The 20,847-nt window shown below is 50.1% G+C and overlaps 1 protein-coding gene across 1 annotated transcript; it reads right to left on the bottom strand.

Moving 5' to 3' along the window:
* Window positions 1-383: 383 nt before the first annotated feature.
* On the bottom strand, window positions 384-2,677 carry MGRH (mas-related G-protein coupled receptor member X2). Its single transcript, XM_038564490.1, has 2 exons — window positions 1,802-2,677; window positions 384-428 (listed from the first exon to the last, which is right to left on the bottom strand). The coding sequence occupies exons 1-2, from the start codon at window positions 2,675-2,677 to the stop codon at window positions 384-386; spliced, it is 921 nt and encodes a 306-aa protein (XP_038420418.1).
* Between the last annotated feature and the right edge of the window lie 18,170 nt (window positions 2,678-20,847).

Below are 20,847 nucleotides of genomic sequence, written 5' to 3'. Positions count from 1 at the left end.
TGGCGTCCCCGAGACACCGATATGGTGCTTTTCCTAAAGCCAAGAAACAGTTGACTCCTTGAGCGGGGTTCAGTCCTCCCCCAGGAGAATGCAGAAGTAAAGACCCAGCAGTACCAGCTGCTCCTTGAGCAGACAGGCCCCGGGGGCACCTCCGGCTGTGCTCCTCCTCCAAGGATGGTTCCCGCGGAGTGGGCGGAGCAGGCGAGCCTGCTGTGTGCACCCCTGGCAGCTCTCCTGACCCTGTTGGCCTGGCAGGCGGTGGTGGCAGGACAACATCCAGGAGATGTGAATGTGGGATCTGGCAGCTGAGGTGGAAACCCTGATGTCACCCCACCACCCTCTAGATGACTGTCAGCAAGGGGGATGCCCTAGTGCAGGCCTTGTCACCCCACAGGCATCCCAGGCAGGATGGCCACCTCGCTGACACCCTGGGGAGGGAGTGAGCACACCACGTGACATCTTCAGGCCCCCCCCAGGTACAGGGCAGTGTCCCTCCAGTTATAGGGCAGTGTCCCCCCCCCCCAGTTATAGGCAGTGTCCCCTCTAGTTATAGGCATGTACCCCTAGCTACAGGGCAGTGTCCCCTCCTGTTATAGGCAGTATCCCCCTAGCTATGGGACAGTGTCCCCCTAGTTAAAGGGCAGTGTCTCCCAGTTATAGGGCAGTGTCTCCCAGTTATAGGGCAGTGTCTCCCCAGCTATGGGACAGTATCCCCCTAGGTATAGGGCAGTGTCCGCCAGCTATGGGGCAGTGTCCCCCCCCCAGGCACAAGGCGGTGTCCCCCCACTATGGATCAGTGTCCCCCCAGGTATAAGGCAGTATCTCCCCAGTTATAGGCAGTGTCCCCCCAACTATAGTTGGTGACCCCCAGCTACAGGGTGGTGACCCCCAGTTATAGGGTTGTCACCAGAGCTCAGCGTGAGAAGCTGGCAGTTTCTCCCCGCAGCCAAAAGCATGTCTGTAAGGGGTCCTAGCCCTGCAGACATGCTGCACACAGGACCCAGTCTGCTTCCTCGGGGAGAGAACGAGGCCCCATGGTAAACACAGAGCTGGCTTCAGATCCCAGGGACCTCCTGGCATCCAGGAGTCTGTCCTGAACACCGAGACCCCTTGAGCCTTTCTCCTCCCTGCTGGACGGTGCTGCAACCTTGGACAACAAAAGCAACGTGAGGCTTTATTGAAGCAGCCCCAACCCATGACCGGCTTTATGTTGTCCTTCCAAACAGAACTCTGTCAACAAAAATTCATTTCACTGGAATTCTAAAGATAAAAATAAGGTTTTGGAAGACATTGCACCCAACAGGATGAATCCCTCAGAAGTCTAGGAAGAGACCTTGGAACATGCCAGAAAAATGGTCAAAGTCACTGGGCACCCCATTTCCAAGGGACCCACCTACACCCAGAAGAGTTTTAGCAGCATTACATATGCCGGATGCAAACCAACAGAATTTTAAGGCAAAAGTAGAAACCATCGACTCTGCATGGGTGACCACCGGCATGACTCTATCAGCCTCCTTGACGAGCCTTCCAAAGGATAAGTTGACGATAGGCTGAAAAGGCCCAAAGAGGTGTATTTCACATGGAAAGTCGGCTCCAGTGATTTATCCTCAGTATCTATGTAAAGAGGCTGTGACAGGATTTATTCTGCAGGTGCTTGACTTGGAGGCGCTGCCTCTTGCTGCCCGGAAGGCGTGACTTCCGCCAGCTAATCACCCGTCCCACTTGGGAACCCACCACCCGGCAGGGGGCCGTCCCCACTGTTCGGCTGGGTGGGTGCCTCTCCCTGGCTCTGGGTCCTCACCTGGGGCCCTCTGGAGACCCCCGCCAAGGGCTCCCCCGGCTGCCGCCTCCCACTGCCTCTGATGAAGAAGTAAATGGCAGGGTTCATAGTGCTGTTGATGGAAGACAGGAGAATGCAGATGTCGTCAAAGGTCTGGTTTCCCACTTCCGATACCAGGAACCTGATGATGCTGAGGGGTACGCCGCACAGAAAGAAGGCCAGGGTGGTGAACAGAATGACCATGAAGAGCTTTCTGGGCAGATGCAGCTGCGTGTTCTCCCGGACCCGGAGGAGTAACAGCAGGCTGGACGTGCCCATGACAGAGAAGAGGAAGAGAATCCACACGTCGGTGATGGTGACAAGTGCAGGGCAGAAGCTAGTTGTCTGGATGGACAACTGACCGCAGGCGTAGCCTCTCAGGATATTCATCAAAAAGTTCAGGAGCCAGAGGCAGACACTCACGCAGGCTGGCAGGTGCTTAGGACAGTGGCACCGGTACCATACAGGGAAGAGGACAGAGAGACAGCGCTGGAAGCTGATGGCCGTCATGATACCCAGTCCAGTGAAATAGGAGAAGAACCTCAAGATCATCAATATACTGGGAAGCTGAAAGCAGGACCAGAGGAAAATTCTCAGGATCCGTCGCACACAGAACACAATTTGCAAACCCAGGTGCATGAAATCCGCCACAGCAAGACTGAGGGTGTAGACCCGGAAGGAGTTCTTCCTGATGGATGAATGGACAAGCTGGATTACGACCCCATTTCCCACCAACCCACAAAGGGCCACGACCACTGTGATGGACCGGAAGAGCACGTGGCCAGCAATCTCCACCTTCAAGTTCATCCCTGTGATGTCATTGCTGGAATCGTTGATGGCTTTGCGGTACTGGTCCATGCTGGGGAGGACTGGGCTCAGGAGGGTCAGGCCGTGCTCCCTTGGCCAGCAGGTCCTGCGCACCCCTGGGCAGGCAAAGACAAATGCAGAGTCTCAGGCAGGTTAGCAGGTGCCTCACACCTCCTCCTCCCTCCCTTTGTCTCTGTCTTCCCCTTCCCTCTATCCTCCCCCATACACACCCCTGGACACAAATGTCCTGAGTGAGAGGCCTTCCTGCTGTTCTTGGCTCTCCCTAGGGGAGAGAGCTGAGATAACCTCTCAGCTTCACCTTCATGAGCAGGGCCCCCGGAGCATCAGCGTGGCTCACTCCCATCAGTTTGCTGGGTGTCGCCTCCAGATGAGGCTCCAAGCTGAATGCAGAGGCAGGGGCAGCGGGAGTTGGGGAGACCCAGTCTCTGCCCTCAAGGAACCTCACGCGACAACCATTTAGAGGACAGCGTGATAGTGTTCTGGGACTCATCTAGGAGAAAGATGGAGCCACAACTTAAGTGATCTAAAGACAGTAGAAGTCATCAGAAGAAGGGATGCATGACACAGAGAAACCATCCCAGGAAGGGCCTGAGGCATGAGTGAGCAAGTCCCCCGGGATACGAGGGAAAGGACGGTGGTGTAAGGGTGGGTGGAGACATCTGGTCTACCTCATTCCTTGGGTGCAGATGGTGAGTTGGGTGAGCCCCTGGGGGGTCTCATGCACTGCCTCTCCTCCAGTACCACCCATATGCTGATGACCCCAAAAAGACAGCCAGCCCCCCAAACGTGCTCTGTGGGCTCTCTGTGGGCTCTACTCTGTGAGTTTGAGTATCCCAGGAGCTGTGGTAGACAGAAGATGGGCTCCTCCCAGAGACACCCATGACCTGATCCCCAGAATCTGTGACTATGTTAGGTTGGCAAGAGGGAATGAAGGTGACAACCAGGTGACAAACACACATGGTTTGAGGCAGCTAAATTTGTTGGGAACCTGCTTCAGGGCAGTCGGGACCCTCATGGTGACCCATTCTGCCACTGGAGGGCTCAGGCTCCTGCAATTTGGGGCTGTTTGTAGCACGTCCAGGTAAAGATGTCCAGATGGCTGCTGGACACATAGGCTGGGATTTGGGAAGAGTCATGGTCCGGAGGCATGGGTTTGGCCAACATCATGATGTGAGGGTTGGCCGACGCCTCTGAAGAGGGTGATATCTATCACAGAGCAGAAAGGATAGAGCTGGGGGAGAACGTGTCCAGCGTGTAGGTGGACAGGGGCCAATGGAGGTACGTTCAAGAGGGGAGGGTGCAGGCGAAGAGAACTGGAGAGCTAAGGGCAGAGCCCGGACGCCAAGCGGACCACGGCTGCAGTCACAATTCCTTGGAAGTTTGAACTTGTGAGATAGATTGATGGCATGAAGGATTTAGCATATTTCAGGTTGTCTGTCTGAGATGATAGGTCTCTAATGCGCTAAAGAAACATTCTAATAAAGTGGAGGATGGATCACTAGGGGAGTGATGTCATCAAAGAAAACTGACTTAGCTCACCAAAACGTCCCGGGGCGCTGCCTGCGAGGGGACCTGGTCCCGGAGGCCGGTCGGCAGGTCTGGTGGCTGGAGGAGGTCAGGACATCAAGGCCACATCCACTGCCACATGCTTCTCCTGGGTCCAGGCCTCCCCTCTCAGGAGCCAAGCAGCTGTCGGGCTCACGTGGTGTAAGGTCTCCTGGCGCTGCGGGTCCGGACGTGGCAATGGCGCACGTCACTCCATCGAGTGATGGGGAGAGAATGCCGGGATGCTGTGGCTGGACGGGGAAGAGACACATATTGGTAAAATCTAAGGAAATACACATTGGAGAACTGTCCAGGAAGGTTTACAGCTGAGGCATCAGTGCTGCCCACGGAGGCATGGGGCCCAAGCCCAGACGCAGGGAGCACGGTGGGGTCAAGGACACAGTGATGGTGGGTGGGAAGACACCACAGACACAGGAGGGATGCGGAGGAGACACTGGGGCCCACCACATCCCGGCCCGACTTTCTAGGGGGACACACACGACAAGGAGAAAGTGCCCGACGACTGACTCTCACCTGGATGCGGGTGCGGGAGCCGGTCGGTGAGGGTAGGAAGGGCCTCCCCGAGTTCTGGGGAGGCAGCAGGGCCTCGGGCTTATCAAGGTGCCTCAGGTCCTGCCTGTCTTCCTGTGTCGCGGCCACAGCCAATCAGAGTCCAGGCACCGTCCCAGGAGGGTATCTCGGTATCTGTCCCCGCATTTCCTCCCGTGTGCTCAGCGCCGTTGCCTCCCCACCGTGACGTCCTCAACAAGTTTCCACCACGTGTTTACAGGGCGCCAGCAGCGCTGCCGGTTTGCGCCATGACCTGGGATGACGTTGGAGACTTTGCAATATCGCGTGTGTTCTGGAGGCGAAGCCTTCATTGAGGGTCCCTTGCAATGGGCTTGGTGAGATGTCCCTGCAGGCCCCCACGCCGCGTTCGGGGTCTTCCCCCCGAGTCACCCCCAGACCTTCCCCGATGCTCTGCCCCGTCAGCTCCTGCGGGTCCTGCCTCTCACACAGACGCCCCGCACACGGGCACCCCAGGTTCAACATCAACGGGGTGGGCCCCAGGGTGCAGAACGGCTGCGAGCCGCGTCGGGGGCGCCAAGGCCACACACACGTTTGTGCTGCGGACGGGCCAGCCCTCGGGAGGGACAGCGGAATGGCGAAGGAGAGAGGACCATGTGGCCCAGCTTGCTGGGGAGGAGAGGTTGGACATTGAGGATGAAAGTCGGCCCTGGGCAGGGTCAGCAGGATCCCGCCAGGGCTCCCGAGCCCCCAAGGGACAGACGCACCCAGAAATCACTCCATCGTCGTGTTCCCCAGACTCCCCAGGGTTTTTCCACAGTGCTCAGTTTTGCTGAACAATCCGACATCTGGGAAGCCTGGTGAGAAAAGAGGACAAAGGTGTGTGTCTTGCTGGCCACGGGAGAGGACGTCTGTCAGGCCTGCCCAGGACATAGTTGCATTTCCTCCACATGGGGGCCTGTGTCAGCCGCCTCCAGCCTCTCAACCGAATACCGCTCACAAAAAAGTCACCCACTTTCCTTCTTTTCCTTCCTTTCCAAGCCTTTTAGATCTCTATGGCAGTGAGGTGCAAACAGCTCCATGCTAAGACCCCAACGAGTCTTCGTGGAAGCAATTTATAGCTATAGATTTTTACCATCCTAGAAATTTAAAAATACATTTATTTCGTGAAGTCATTAAAAAAAAATAATAAACTCATTGCATGTTAACATGAATAGCATTTTTCAATTAAAAAATAAATGACTTTATTTATTCATGAGACACAGAGAGAGAGAAAGACAGAGACACAGGCAGAGGGAGAGGCAGGAGCCATGCAGGGAGCCCGACGTGGGACTCGATCCTGGGACCCCGGGATCAACGCCCTGAGCCAAAGGCAGGTGCTCAACTACTGAGTCACTCACACATCCCTAAATGATTTTTTTAAAAACAAAAGCTTCCAGAGAGAAGAGTGGCATTGTTGTGCTTGTCATGCACATCTTTCTAGTGTCTGGTTTGGGGGAGGCTGCTGGACTCCTGCGTCCGTTTCCGTGTGCACCCTGTTGCGCAATGTTCTTTTGGTTGACGTAGAGGACAATCTAGCCTCACACCAATATGCTACAGGAACAAGAAAGAGGATTTTGAAAGATCTTTTATTTTTTTTAAAGATTTTATTTATTTATAAGAGAGAACGGCACAAGCAGGGGGGAGGGGCAGAGGCAGAGGGAGAAGCAGGCTCCCCACTGAGCAGGGAGCCCAACCTGGGCCTTGATGCCAGGACCCTGGAATCACAATCCAAGCCCAAGGCGGAGGCCTCACCGACGGAGCCACCCAGGCACCCCCTTAAAGCCCTTTAAGACACTGTCCTGTGAAATGGAAAATATTCTTTCCCTAAAGTACACCAAAGCCCTAGAAGTGTTAGCCTCTGAAAGGTTAGTCACAACGTGGAATCTGAAACTAAATCAATACAGTTTTCATACTCTGTTTGATTAAAATCTATCGTCTAAACTGCACTCTGATGGGATCTTTGATTCATGTGTGATTTTGTAACATCACACGTTGGTTACTTGGAAACACCGGTTCGCTGAGTTATAAGCTGTCGGTACATCTGTGTGTTGCTCACATTTGTTAGCCACAAATTTGACATCCACGAATGTCCTCAGAGAGCTCTGGAAGCCTTGGGAAGCTCTGACTGCCAGCACAGTGGGCATGTGCGTTTTCAGAACTGTGATGTTTTTCTTTTCCCTTGAAAGCCCACGTGGCATCATTGGTGATAAAAACTGCCAGTCATTGGGGCCCTGGGGTGGCTCAGCGGTTGAGCATCTGCCTTCGGCTCAGGTCATGATCCCATGGTCCTGGGATCGAGTCCCACATCGGGCTCCCCACAGGGAGCCTGCTCCTCCCTCTGCCTGTATCTCTGCCTCTCTCTGTGTCTCTCATGAATAAATAAAATCTTGAAAACAAAAAAAAAAACAAAAAAAAACAAAACCTGCCAGTCGTTTTCCTTGAAATGACAAGGTCACTTTGTTCTGTTTGAGAAAATGTCTCCCAGACCTCCAACTCCGAAGGCCCACAGCATGTCAGTCAGAAAGTCTTTCAAGACGGTGATCCGTGGAATAAACAGGCTAGTTGGGTCATCGACTTGAAGCCACCACGCGGCGCTTCCATGCGACAAAGCCGCTGCGCTCGGACATGGAATAAAAGTACACACGTGTGCATGTGTGCTCCATGTAATCAGTCAGAAAGTCATGAACTCCACGTCCGTGAAATTAAGAGTTCCTGCTTCATCGGAGACCCAGGACGTCCCTAGGTGAGGCTGGCTTCTCCAACAATCCCCGTGCCCCCAAGCCGATGGCACAGAACACATTCCACTGGAGCGTGTCCTCACAGCCTGGACTCGAGCCGCGGCGTCGGCTGTGTTATCCAGCACCGCGCAGGCATCCACTCGTGCAGAGCTCGACCGAGCTGTTCCAGAAGCAGCCATGAGACCCAAACGAAGTGTTCGATGCTTTAAATATTTCAGCAATTTTTTAAAAGATTTTATTTATTCATGAGAGACATACAGAGAGGCAGAGGGAGAAGCAGGCTCCCTGCAGGGGGCCCAATGCGGGACTCGATCCCAGGACCACGGGATCATGACCTGAGCCAAAGGCAGATGCTCAACCGCTGAGCCTCCCAGGTGCCCCTATTTCAGCCCTTGTGTTTGCTGCCAAGCATTCACATAAAGATGACATGCTTCGGTGATTGGATTAATGCTGGGCGTTCAGCAGCATCTGCACCTTTGTCCAAGTGTAGGTGAAGATTGTGTATTAACTCGGTTTCTATGCTGAAGCTGAGTCTTCAGTAGGTCACTATGTCACCGCTGGCCCTCCCGCTCCAGTCAAGCCCTGCTCAAGGGCTGCCCAGCTTCTGAGCTGCCCACTGCAGTGGCCTCCATTGAGACTGCAGAATATTCCTGCTCTCCCGCTGCCAACCCCCCCTTCCTTCCCCAGGAGCACCCCCTGACTAGCTCCCTACACACTTCCCTGGGTCACAGAGACTGCTTCCCCAGGGCCCCTGGTTGGTCAGGGCCGGTACCAGGAGGGTGGCGGAGGGATAGGGTTTGGGGCGGGGTCACCCACTGTCTGCTGGCACAGAGTCAGAGGCCCTGGCCAGACAGGGAGCATGACAGGGAGACCTTCCGGCAGTGGGTGGGATGCAGCAGATGCGCTGCTGGTGCAGCATGTCGGGTGTCTGAGAAATGCGGGGAGGCAGAGTGCCTATGCAGGGGGGCAGCGGGGACCTGACCTACAGCAAGTCCAGGCTGTGTCTCTCATGAATAAATACATAAAATCCTCTAAAAAAAAGATTTTTATTTTATTTACTATTTTAATTTATTTTTAATCCATTTCACACGGGCAGTTCTGCCAGCTTCCCAAACATGACCCACACACCAAGCTTCTATAGCAAAAGCGAGAACTACTTCTAGAAACTTCACTTTGCTTTGTCGGGGACAGAAAACACGCAAAGTTCTGTCTGGCACGACCTTCGCGTCAATTCTCCGCACCACTCCGCGGCCACACATGTTCTCACGTGTCTTCAGCTTATGCCTCTGAAAACGATACGCTTCAACCTGATGCCAAAACCATCAACTTCCGTTTCTCGTTGCCTGCAGGCTCCCTGTTTATGCTCAGCAAACCCCTTGTTAAGGGGCTGAGTTGCATCTCCTCAAACTTCACGTGCCGATGTCCTAACCGTCCCCCAGCATCTCAGCACGTGGCCTGGAGTCGGGACCTCCACAGAGGTTGCCCGGGCCCTGACCTGGGATGGCGGTGTCCTCACAAAAAGCGGGGTCAGCGCCCCAGACGTGCCCAGAGGGACAGCCTGTGACGACACATGCTATTGAGGGAGGTCCCCAACAACGGCCTGCATCCCCCGCGGAGGCACTGTCGTGGCAGGTAGACTGACCCATGCAAGCAAGGCAGCTGCCAGGGGACAGGATAGTGAGAGAGCAGGGCTCAGGGTAGGGGTACCTGTGAGGACCTGTTGGGACCTATGGAGCAGGAGGGGAAACTGAGGCTGCGTCCCTGCGACTTATTCCTCCTGCAGCCGCGAGTGTCGGGCTCTTGGTCTCTGCCGTCCTGCCCATCCTGGTAACCACCAGTGCGGTAATGCGCCCTGTGGCTCACCCCATAATGTACAGAAATATCGAATCATGGGACGCCTGGGTGGCTCAGTGGATGAGCGTGATCCCAGGATCCTGGGATCGAGTCCCATATTGAGCTCCTTGCAGGGAGCCTGCTTCTCCCTCTGCCTGTGTCTCTGCCTCTCTCTCTCTCTCTGTGTCTCTCATGGATAAATAAATAAAATCTTAAATATATCAAATCACTCTGATTGCATAGTGGAAAACGACAGGACCTTGTATGCCAACACTTCAATTTTTTAAAATAAATAAAAAGGGAAGTGTGACAAATGTCTCAGGCCACCAGACCGCAGGTGGGCCGGACGCCAGGAAGCCAGGCTGGGTGGTCATCGTGGCACTGTGAACGGAGTCCGGTGCGCTGGCGCTGCGGCCCCGCCCTCGTGGGCAGGCTGTCTGCGGACTTAGCACCCTGACCCCACGGCCCCTGCCCGGTGGGCTCTCAGGTTTTATCACAGTGTTCCGTCTGTGTGCGTGCACGGGAAAGAACTCTCAGATTAGATTTTAGGAATTTAGATGAGATTAGATTTAGGAACTTAGATTTTAAAGTGCTGACGGATTTCTGCCAGGTGTCACACGGTGTACAGGACACCGGGCTTTCAAAGTCGAGCCCCGCCCTCAGTGGCCTGGTAGGGGACATGCGGGGACACTGCAATTTTAACGCTATATGAGTGTTTTCCAAACCGCAGACTGTAACTCCTTGGGGGATCATGGAATCAATTCATTGGATCAAGAGCAGCGTTGGAAAATGGGAAACAAAATAGGCATGAGACAGTAGGCGTGACTCTGAGGGCAGGGCGGTGGCGCAGGAAGGGTGGGGTCGGGGAGGCCGAATGTGTCTGAATTACCGGGCTGAGCTGTTCCAACGACGTCAAAGTGCTGGTGGTCAGATTTTAAGACCCAGTCGATGAAGTCAAACCCTGAGGTGGACACACGTGTACCACCTGGATCGTCCCGGATGAAGGGATGTCTCCCGCAGGGAGCACCCCCTGCTGGAGGCCCCTAGCTGTCAGCCCCTCGCACACAGACCCGGCCAGGAGAGAGTGTCGCCCCCGGGTCAGGGCCATCGCCAGCAGCCTGCATGGGACCCTGGGCGTAAACTGGGTTTTCTGTCTGTCTCTGTCTCATCCCTGCCCCCAGTATGTCCCCAGTTCATCAAACCGTGGGTCAGGGTCAGCAGGTGCTCTCAGGGGCACGTTGGTGACGATGGTGTCCAGACCCAGGATGCACACACCTTGTAGGAGGCAGAGGATGCGAACAGACATGCACCTCTGAGTTCTGAGTTTTCACTCACGTCTCTTCCAACGTCACTTCTTCCTGACTCTACGCAAGCACGGAACCCTTCTCGGCCGGGCTGAGCACGTCGCAGCTGCTGGAGGCCGCGGTCAGCTCACGCCAGGCGTTTCCCCCTCCCGCTGTCACACCTTGCTCCTTACCGAAATCCCCAACAAATGAAGGCAGATTCCTTCCACACGTGTCTGAGTTGTGGGATTAGGTTGATGTGTTTTGCTCTCACGTGTAAGGGAGACATTGTGGGTTAAGGTGTTTCTGATAGGGTGAGATGGGAGGAAGAGAAAATCCTCAAGAAGGCGGTCTGCCTGCCCTTGGCCGTTGAAGTTGGCTGGGGTGGAGAACCCACATCTCGCCTGGGGGAGGCCTTGCTTAGTGCAGGTGCCTTGGGTGCTACAGAAGGCAGCAGGCCGCTGGAGCCTCAGTTTCCCCTCCTGCTCCATAGGTCCCAACAGGTCCTCTCAGGTACCCCTACCCTGAGCCCTGCTCTCTCACCATCCTGTCCCCTGGCATCTGCCTTGCTTGCATGGGTCAGTCTACCTGCCACGACAGTGCCTCCGCGGGGGATGCAGGCCGTTGTTGGGGACCTCCCTCAATAGCATGTGATCTCTTCAGGTCAGTCCCGTTCACTGCATGACACTCCCTGAGGACAGCACAGTGAGAAAGGAGCCAGGTTGTCTAGAGAGGCCAGGACTCTGCTCCCTGGCCCTCCGTCCGTCTGTCCATCCATCTCAGAGCTGCCAGGACACAATGAACAACTGGAAAACCATACTCCGAATTATGCTCCTGGTGAAAGGAATAGCCCAGAGGGTCTCACTCTCAAGTCACCCTGCTTGAGGTCTGCACGGTGTTCTGGGCTCCATGGTGGGACATGTAGGGTCATCAAGAGCTGGTTCTCAGAGCCCAGCCGGCTCACCAGAGATGTCCAAGCTCAGGCTGCGAGGTCTGGAGGAAGTGGTGGCTCCTCCCAGCAAAGGGCTCCATACATCTTGTGGAGACTCGGAGAGGCCACGATGACCCCCGGGGAACACGGGTGAAGTGGCCCCTGGTCTGTAGCCATGGTCTGGCGACCGTGTCATGTTAGCCCTGCTCTGCTTGGCATGTACTGTCGAGGATTTCCTCCCAGCCACGCTCCTGGCATCTCTCAGAGCCCTGAAACAAGGAGCAGAGCTCTCCTGCCTCCGGCACGCACCTGCTGTCCAGCAGGATCTTCATTCCAGCAGCTCTTGGCCTCACACATGGGGCTCCCACCACATGAGCAGCTTACCTCTGAGGCTCCATCTTCAATAAAATGTCGATAAGGAGTCAAGGTGGAAAGAGGAGGCTGTGCTCAGACTCAGCACCCCTGGAGTACCAGCTCGGCGCCGTGCCATGGGCTGCCCAGCTACCCCTCTGTCTGCAGTGACTGTTTGCTAAGACCAGAACATTCTCCAGACCGGATGGTGCTTCTGAGCTCTCACCACCCTGGAGTTCCAGGGACCTCCGCGGGGTTCACTAACTCTCTGGTTAGAAAAAAAAAATCAATCAAGCTCAAATTGTATGGAAGGCTGTCTGTGGACACAGGCCTCAGAGATGAGCCACAGACAGAGCCGTCTGCACCCCGGCCAGCAAAGCTACCAGACGCCTCCCCCTCACCCCAGCCCCGCTTGCTCCATCGGGCCCCTCAGATCTGTTCCACCTCCTTTTGTTTTCTTTCTTAGCAGTTACCACCACGTAAACTCAAACGGAGCGGAGACAGGTCCTGATCTACTCACTGTTCCATCCTCTTGCACCAAAAAGTTTATGTGACAAGTGGTGCTTACTGAGCATCTCAGGCCGCTTCCATAGGGTGGAGAGAACTGAACATCTGTGGACAAGCTTCAATGGAGGGAGACGGCTCGCAGGACCCCCCTGAGCCTCTAGGTCCAGGCCCGGAGGGAAGCAACAGGGCATGAGGGCTTCTGAAGGCATCTGTCCACGGCTCTTGCTTCAGTTACTGTATTATTAGTAGTAGGGCTATTCCTCTGCCCTCTGCCCATGGGTTGAGAGAACAGCAGTCAAGGACGCCTGCGTGCATGCTACCAGAGTCTCCTGCACCTGGAGAGAGGCACATCTCTCTACTTCTCTTCTGTAAAACTTCAGCATGAAGGGAAAATAGTGTATAAAATTTGTGGGTTTTTTCTAATGATTCTTAAGTCTTCAGTTTTAATTTTTTTCCTTTTCAGCTAATTTCTTATTTTATAAACTCTCTTTTTTAAGTCGTTTCATTTTTACATTTACATTGCATATATACATATATATATGCACACATATATATTCATTTTTGGCTTCCTTTCGTTATATACAACTTTATATTTGTATACATATGGTTTTCTCTCTTTATAATTTTGGGATCTAGTTTCTTCGAATAAACCAAAGCACACCCAAGATCTAGTGTATTGTCCTGTTCTGTTTATCTGTTTGATTTTATTCTCTTTTTTTTCTTTTCTTTCTTGGTTTCTGGTCTCTTTTGATTTGTTTAGTGTCTACCTTTCTGGAGTTATTGTTGCTATTTTTGTACTTTGTTCTCCTATTCATCTATTCTTCTTTGGACATAATGAAAAGGTGGAAGAGCTTACCCTAAGAAAGAGAACAAGAGGCAGTACTCACTGCCAGGGACTTAATCAATATGGATATAAGTTAGATATCAGAACTAGAATTCAGAAAAAATGATTATAAAGATACTAGCTGGGCTTGAAAAAAGCATAGAAAACACCAGAGAATCCCTTTCTGGAGAAATAAAAGAACTAAAATCTAATCTAATACAAAAGGCTATTACTGGGATGCAATGAAAAATGGAGGCTCTAACACTAGGATAAATGAAGCAAAAGAGAGAGTCAGCGATCTAGAAGACAAAATGATAAAGAAACAGAAAAAGAGGGATAAACAACTACTGGGCCATGAGGGGAGAATTTGAGATATAAGTGATTCCATAGAGCAAAACAATATTAGAATAATTGGGATCCCAGAGGAAGAGGAAAGAGAGAGGGGGAAGAAGTTTCTTTGAGCAAATTATAGCTGAGAAGTTCCCTGATCTGGGGAAGGAAACAGGCATTCAAAATCAAAATCCCTCCTGGGAGGCACAGAGAACCCCTCTCAAAATCAATAAAAATATGTCAACACCCCAACAAATAATAGTGAAACTTGCAAATCTTAAAGACAAAGAGAAAATCCTGAAAGCAGCTCAGGACAAGTGGTCGGTAACTTACAAGGGTAGAAACATTAGACTGGAAGTAGACCTGTCCACAGAGACCAGGCAGGGCAGAAAGACTGACATGATATATTCAGGGTGCTAAATGAAAAAAAAATATGCAACCAAGAATACTTTGTCCAGCAAGACTGTCATTCAAAATAGAAGGAGAGATAAAGAGCATCCAGGACAAATAGAAAATAAGAGAATTTGTGATCACTAACCCAGCCCCACAAGGAATATTAAAGGGGGATCCTTTAAATGAAGAGAAGGCCCAAAAGTAACAAAGACCAGGAAGGAACACAGACAATATACAGAGATAGGGACTTTACAGGTAATACAATGGCATTAAATTCATATCTTTCAAGAATTACTCTGAATGTAAATGCACTAAATGCCCCAATCAAGGCTAGGGTATCAGATTGGATTAAAAAAAAAAAGACCCATCAATATGCTGTCTATAAGAGATTCGTTTTAACCCAAAGACACCTCCAGATTTAAAGTGAGGGGCTGGACAACCATTTATCATGCTAGAGGATGTAAAAAGAAAGCTGGAATAGCAATCCTGATATCAGAAAAATTAGATTTTAAAGCAAAGACTTTAAGAAGAGATGAAGAAGGACACTCTATCATAATGAAAGGGTCAATCCAACAAGATCTAATGATTATAAATATTTATGCCCCTAACTTGTGAGCAGCCAATTATATAACCAATTAATAACCAAGAAACACTTTGATAATAATACAATAATAGTAAGGGATTTAACACCTCACTCATAGCAATGGACAGATCATCTAAGCAGAAGATCAATAAGAAAACAGGGGCTTTGAATAACACACTGGACCAGAAAGACTTCATCAATATAGTCAGAGCATTCCATCCTAAAGCCACAGGATGCACATTATTCCTGAGTGCATGTGGAACATTCTCCAGAAGAGATCGTTTGAAACCTATACGGTGTCACAAATCAGATCTCAACTGGTACCAAAAGATTGAGATTATTCCCTTCATATTACCAGGCCACAATGCTTTGAAACTTGAATTCAGTCACAAGAGAAAATTTGGGAAGAGCTCAAATACTGGGAGGTTAAAGAACATCCTACTAAAGAATGAATGGTTCAATCAGGAAATTGAAGAATTTCAAAAATTCATGGAAACAAAAATGGAAGCACAACTCTTCAAAACTTTTGAGGGGCAACAAAGGAGGTCTGAAGAGGGAAATATATAGCACTAGAAGCATTTCTCGAGAAATAAGAAGAGTCTCAAATACACACCCTAACCTTACACCGAAAGGAGTTACAGAAAGAACAGTAAATAAAGCATAAATCCAGCAGAAGAGAATTAGAAGATTAGAGCAGATACCAATGAAATAGAAACCAAAAGAACAGTAGAAAAGACCAACAAAACTAAGACCAGACTCTTTGAAAGAATGAATAAGATTGATAAAACCCTAGCACCAAGTATTAAAAAGAAAAGACAAAGGACCCAAATAAATGAAAATATGAATAAAAGAGGAGAGATCACAACCAACACTGAAGAAATACAAACGATTATAAGAATGTATTATGAGCAACTATATACCAACAAATAAGGCAATCTGGAAGAAACAGATGCATTTCTAGAAACATATAAAATACCAAAATTCAATTAGGAGAAAACCTGAACAGACCCATGACCAGCAAGGAAATTGAAGCAGTAATCAAAAAATCTCACAACAATCCAGGGCTGGATTGGTTCCCAGGGGAATTCTAACAAATATTTTTTTAAAAAGAATGAATACCCATTCTTCTGACACTTTATTAAAAAATAGAAATGGAGGGAAAACTTACAGACTCATTCTGTGAGGGCCGTCATTCCCCCAGGGATCTTCAATCACATACATACACATTCCTAAACACACAAAGTGCTATTCCCTGCATTGTGTAATATGTACAAATAGTGCACTGGGTTGATCCTTCCACACGTTGCTTTTTATCAGCACATTGGTAAAACTCTAGCAAGACAGAATAAAAGAAGAAAGACCTAATTTCCCAATATTAGGAAAGAGATCTCAATAATATTCAGGAACAACTGAGAAGGGTAAGAAGGGAACCACAAACAACGCTACACACGGAAGAAATGGAACAATTCTCAAAACCACACACTTGCAAACTCCCTCAAGATGAAACAGAGAACCAGAAGAGTCCTTACAGTGTGTGTATGTCTGTGTGTGCCATGCACACGTGTTTCCACATCACCCAGGAATTAACAGTTCTCACAGACACGAGGGGAGCCACCAAATGAACTCGGTTCTGACTCCACCTGCCTGAAGAGAGCACCACCGGGGAGGACACACTCCCGCATGACAGCCCCCAGTGTTGGCACCACCCAGGTTGTCTCCTATACTTCTGACTGACCAGCTATTAGTCAGAGGTCCCCACGATCATGTCCTCTGGTTCCATTCATTTGCTAGAGCAGCTCACAGAACTAGGGAGGCCAGGTGACTTAGTAGGTTACAGGTTTATGACAAAGGATGTGAAGGGACACAAATGAATGGCCTGATGGAGAGACACATGGGGTGAGGTCTGCAGGGGTCCTTGGGCCCTTCTACCGGATGGAGTTTGGGGCCAGGGGCCTGGCACGTGGTTCACCCACCTGGAAGCCCTCTGACTGCCCTTCCTTTTGAGTTTTGATGGAGGCGCCAACCCTCAGGTCACATTTGGGTCCTCCTGGCCCCAGCCCCTAACCTTAGGGCTTTCCCGTAGTCCCCTCATGAATGTAAACTCAGCTGTGGTGGAGTGGGGCTGGGAATGCAGAACAAGACACCACCTCACCTTCACGGCTCTGAAGGGATTTCAGCCACTGTGGACAAGAGACCAAGCTATGCAACAGAAGACGGGCCCTTTGCTCTCAGAAATTCCAATGTGTCTTGTGAGCTGTGAGCCAGGAACCTGGATGAACATACTTATTATAAAGCACAATATCACAACCCTATAACAATTTTTTAAATGGAATTTGTAAGTTCCCCAACTGAAAAATCCCCAGATGCTTTCAAAGGAAAATTCTACCAGACATTTAGAGAAGAAAGACCACCAGTTATATGCATCTCTTCCAGAAAAAGAGGACAGGAGGGAAGAGGTCTCAACTCATGAGCACAGTATTACCTGATACCCACACAGAAGAGCAAAAGGAAATAGAGAGGGAAACAGAGTGTGAGAGAGAGACAGAGAGGAAGAGAAGGACAGGAGCAGGGATGAGAGGAGGGAGGGAATTAGAGAAGGAAGGAAGAAGGAAAAAAAGAAAAAGAGAAAGAGAAATAAAAGTGTCCAACAGACAGACATCCTACGAGCCACGTGAATATCCTCAGAGGGTGCCTGCGTGGCTCAAGCGGCTAAGGGTCTGCCCTCGGCTCAGGTCATGATCCCAGGGTCCTGGGATCGAGCCCTGCATCAGGGTATTTGCTCAGCTAGAGCCTGTTTCTCTGTCTCCTTATGCCTCTCCCCAGCTCTTGTTGTTTCTTGCTCTCTCTCTCTCTCTCTCAAATAAACACATTTTAAAAATCTTAAAAAAAGAAATACAGTGAATTCAAATGCTATAATATATATTTAAACACACACCTCGCCCAAGAGGCATTTATCCTGAACACGCAGTTGAACATGTATCATTATATCCTGTCATGCTAATAATCTAAAGAAAAAGGTCACAGGGGCACTGGGTGGCTCAGTGGATGAGCATCTATCTGCCTTTGGCTCAGGTCATGATCCTGAGGTCCTGGGATCGAGTCCCGCATAGGGCTCCCCACAGAGAGCCTGCTTCTTCCTCTGCCTGTGTCTCTGCCTCTTTCTCTGTCTCTATTGAATTAATAAATAAAGGAATCTTTAAAAAAAAGAAAAAGATCACAGATCATCTCACTTGATAAGAAAGAGCACTTGGTAAAACTCAACAGCCATTCATGATAAAAATATCCCAGAAAGTTAGAATAAAGGGAACATCCCTCAACCAGTCAGGGGCATCCATAATAACAGACAGAAGCACACACCGTGGGTAAAGGAGAAGCCTGGGATGTTCTCCTTAACACCAGCAACAAGAGAGAAATCTCTTCTGTGTCTCATTCAACACCATACTGGAAGCCAAGCCTCTCCAATGAAAAATTTAAAACTGGACCCAGGTGGGAAAGATAGAAAAGTGTCTGTGTTCACAGAGGACATGATTAGAAAATCCCAAAGAAACTATAAGAAATACTTGTAGACTAATACGTAAGTTTGGTGAGGTCCTGGGATGCAAGAATGCAACAGAAAAACCATATTTAGAAGGAAGAAATGGTAAAAATATTATCTACAATAGCTCCAAGAAAAATCAAATACTCTGGAGACATCTACACAAAGCTTGCATGGAATGCATAGGTTGAAAACTGCAACATTTTGAAGAAAGACCCCTGGAAAGACCGAAACGGATGGGGACACATACCATGCTCAGGGATCGACAGGTCTGCTGCAGTAAAGCCATCGGTTGTCTTTAAACGGTGTTCGGGTCAACAGAGTCCAAATCAAAATCCCAGGGAGACTTTTGTAGGTAGAGATAAGCTGATTCTCAAACTTGCATGCAAAGATGGAAAGCGTAGGACAGCTTAAGGATTCGGGAAAAGGAGAATAACTGTGTGAGCCCCACGTCACCTGATCGCAAGTCCAACGATGAAGTATTAGCAGTGGAGCCCCTGCAGGGTCAGTGACGGATACACACACCGATCAATGGAACAGAAGAGAGAGCCCAGAGGAGACCCTGGCCGGTCAGGGGCATTGATTCTTTTACAGAGGAAGAGAGGTCACTTCCTAGAGAATGGGTCTTTTCAACAAAGAGTGTTGGAATAACTGGACAATCTTATGCCAAAAAACGGGAAGAATCTTGTTCTGAATTGCAAAGATTAGCTCAACATAGACCATAGGAGTCAATATAAAAATGTGAACCTTTTCAATAAAAACTGGGGCATCTACCTTGGCCCAGTCAGTGGAGCATGCCACTCTTGACTCGGGGTTGTAAGTTCGAACCCCATGTTGGGGGTAGAGATTACATAAACAAACTCTGGGAAACAGGAGGGAATTTGCATTATGGGTATACATCAAAAGGGGATCCGCGTTTTCGAAGTCAAGTCCAGAGACCACTACAGGTAAAGCAGACCCGAGGTTTCAAGTGCGCTGTGACACACTTGCTTGCGGGGAAGGGTGTGGTGAGCGGAGACCCTGGGGTGGACCTGGGTGATCGCATATGGGGGTTCGTCATACTCTTTATCTTTACAAACAATATTACAAATTCTCGTCAAAATTACAATTACACGTTACAATACTGTCAAGAACCCTAAACACGGTAGCTCTGACCAGCGTGTGACGTCCTGATGCCGCCCCAGGGAGACTGTCCCTCAGGGGGAAAAGCCATGCACAAGAAGGCGATTTACACGCGTGATGTCCTTCTCAGGCTCCCCATAGCAGTCGCACAAGGTAACCGTTGAAAAGCAGCCACCATTGTAAGGCCAATGGGACAGCGACCCTCCAAAGGCGGACGGTGGGAAAATGGGATCTGGAACTTGCTCAGCGTGAAAGAAGGCAGAAGAGTAGAAAATTCTTGAGCATAGGAAAGCAAGGGGGAAGGTTTCCTCTGCCTTTTCTTCTCAGGGATCTACAGGTTCAGGACTTAGAGTCAAGCATGGTGTCTGTTCTGAGTCGATTTACAGTGTGGGTGGTGTCAGATGAGGGTCCAATTTCCTTCTTCAGCAGGTGGATGCGGGGATGTCAGGCTTGCCCATGAGCATTCTGGGAAGTTGCATCTTGTCTCCACTGTGTGTTCCTGGCACCTGTGTCGGTGGGTTTCCTTCTGGGCTCTCTATTCTGCTCCATGGGCTTATGCCAGAAACACACCACCGTGGGCTGGTTTTGTGTTTTGTTTAGTAAATAGGCTGCATGGCCCCGTGGAGCCCAGCCTGGGGCTTGAACTCAGGACCTGGTGATCGAGACCTGAACTGAGATCAGGGGTTGCATCTTTAACCCACTGAGCCACCGAGGTGCCCCAGAACTACACCGGTTACTTCTGTAGCTTTGTAACATGGTTTGAGCTCCGGAGGGTGCTGCGTCCAGCTGTGCTCTTCACCTCTGTCCTGTGTTTGCTGTGCAGGGTCATCTGTGGGGGCGTGGGAACGTGAGGGTTGGTTTCTCTACTTTGAACAACTGCCATCGTGATTCTGGCAGGAATCGCAGTGACGGTGAGGCTGGCTACGGGTACTATGGACATTTCAACAGTATGGAAACCTTCCAACCATTGGGCACAGGGTGTCTCCCCAAGGTTGGGTAGTTTTTGGTGCACAAATCTTTCACTTCCTTGGTTACCTTTCTTTCCTTTTGATGCTACTGAGAGTTTGTTTTCTTAAATTCTTTCTGGATAGCTTTTTGTAGGTACATAGAAAGGCTAATGATTTTTGTATGTTGATTATATATCCTGCAACCTTGCTGAATTCGCTCAGGAGTCGTAAAAGTTTTGGAGCAATTTCTAGGGTTTCCTATTTATAGTACAACGTCTCAGCGAATAAGGACAGTTTGACATCCCCCTTAGCAGCGGGATGACTTTTACTATTCTTGTCTGATTGCTGCAGGCTAGGACTCCCAGTGCTGAGAAGGGACTGGCTGGCTTGTCTTATTCCTGCTCCAAAGCGAAGTAATTTCAGGCTTTTACTACACTCTGATGTTAGTATGGGCTTTCATACATGGTCACTTTCTGTTGATGTGTCGTCTAAACCCATTTGTGTTTTAAGGTGTACTTGGTCAGATGCTCTTTCTGCAACGATGCAGATGACCATACGGGTTTTTGCTTTGTCTTCTTAATGTGAAGTATCACCTTGGTTGAATTGCCAGAGGGGAAGTGGGTGGGAGATGGGCAACAGAGATGAGTATTATGAGGTATAATCTTAAGTTTATAAAACAAGTCACAGATATTTAAAAAGTAACCATCGG

The sequence above is a fragment of the Canis lupus genome, chromosome 18, assembly GCF_011100685.1.
Source record: "Canis lupus familiaris isolate Mischka breed German Shepherd chromosome 18, alternate assembly UU_Cfam_GSD_1.0, whole genome shotgun sequence".
Lineage (NCBI taxonomy): Eukaryota > Metazoa > Chordata > Mammalia > Carnivora > Canidae > Canis > Canis lupus.
The sequence above is the reverse complement of the archived record's forward strand: the minus strand, read 5'-3'. Positions and strand labels throughout refer to the sequence as shown.

What these genes read in the sequence shown, in the direction of transcription:
- MGRH (XM_038564490.1), bottom strand. Translation starts at nt 2,677, where the DNA reads ATGGACCAGTACCGCAAAGCCATCAACGATTCCAGCAATGACATCACA. An exon ending in GGGTCTCCAGAGGGCCCCAG is followed by an intron (nt 429 to 1,801) that starts GTGAGGACCCAG and finishes CTCCCTCCCCAG; the next exon opens with GGTGTCAGCGAGGTGGCCAT.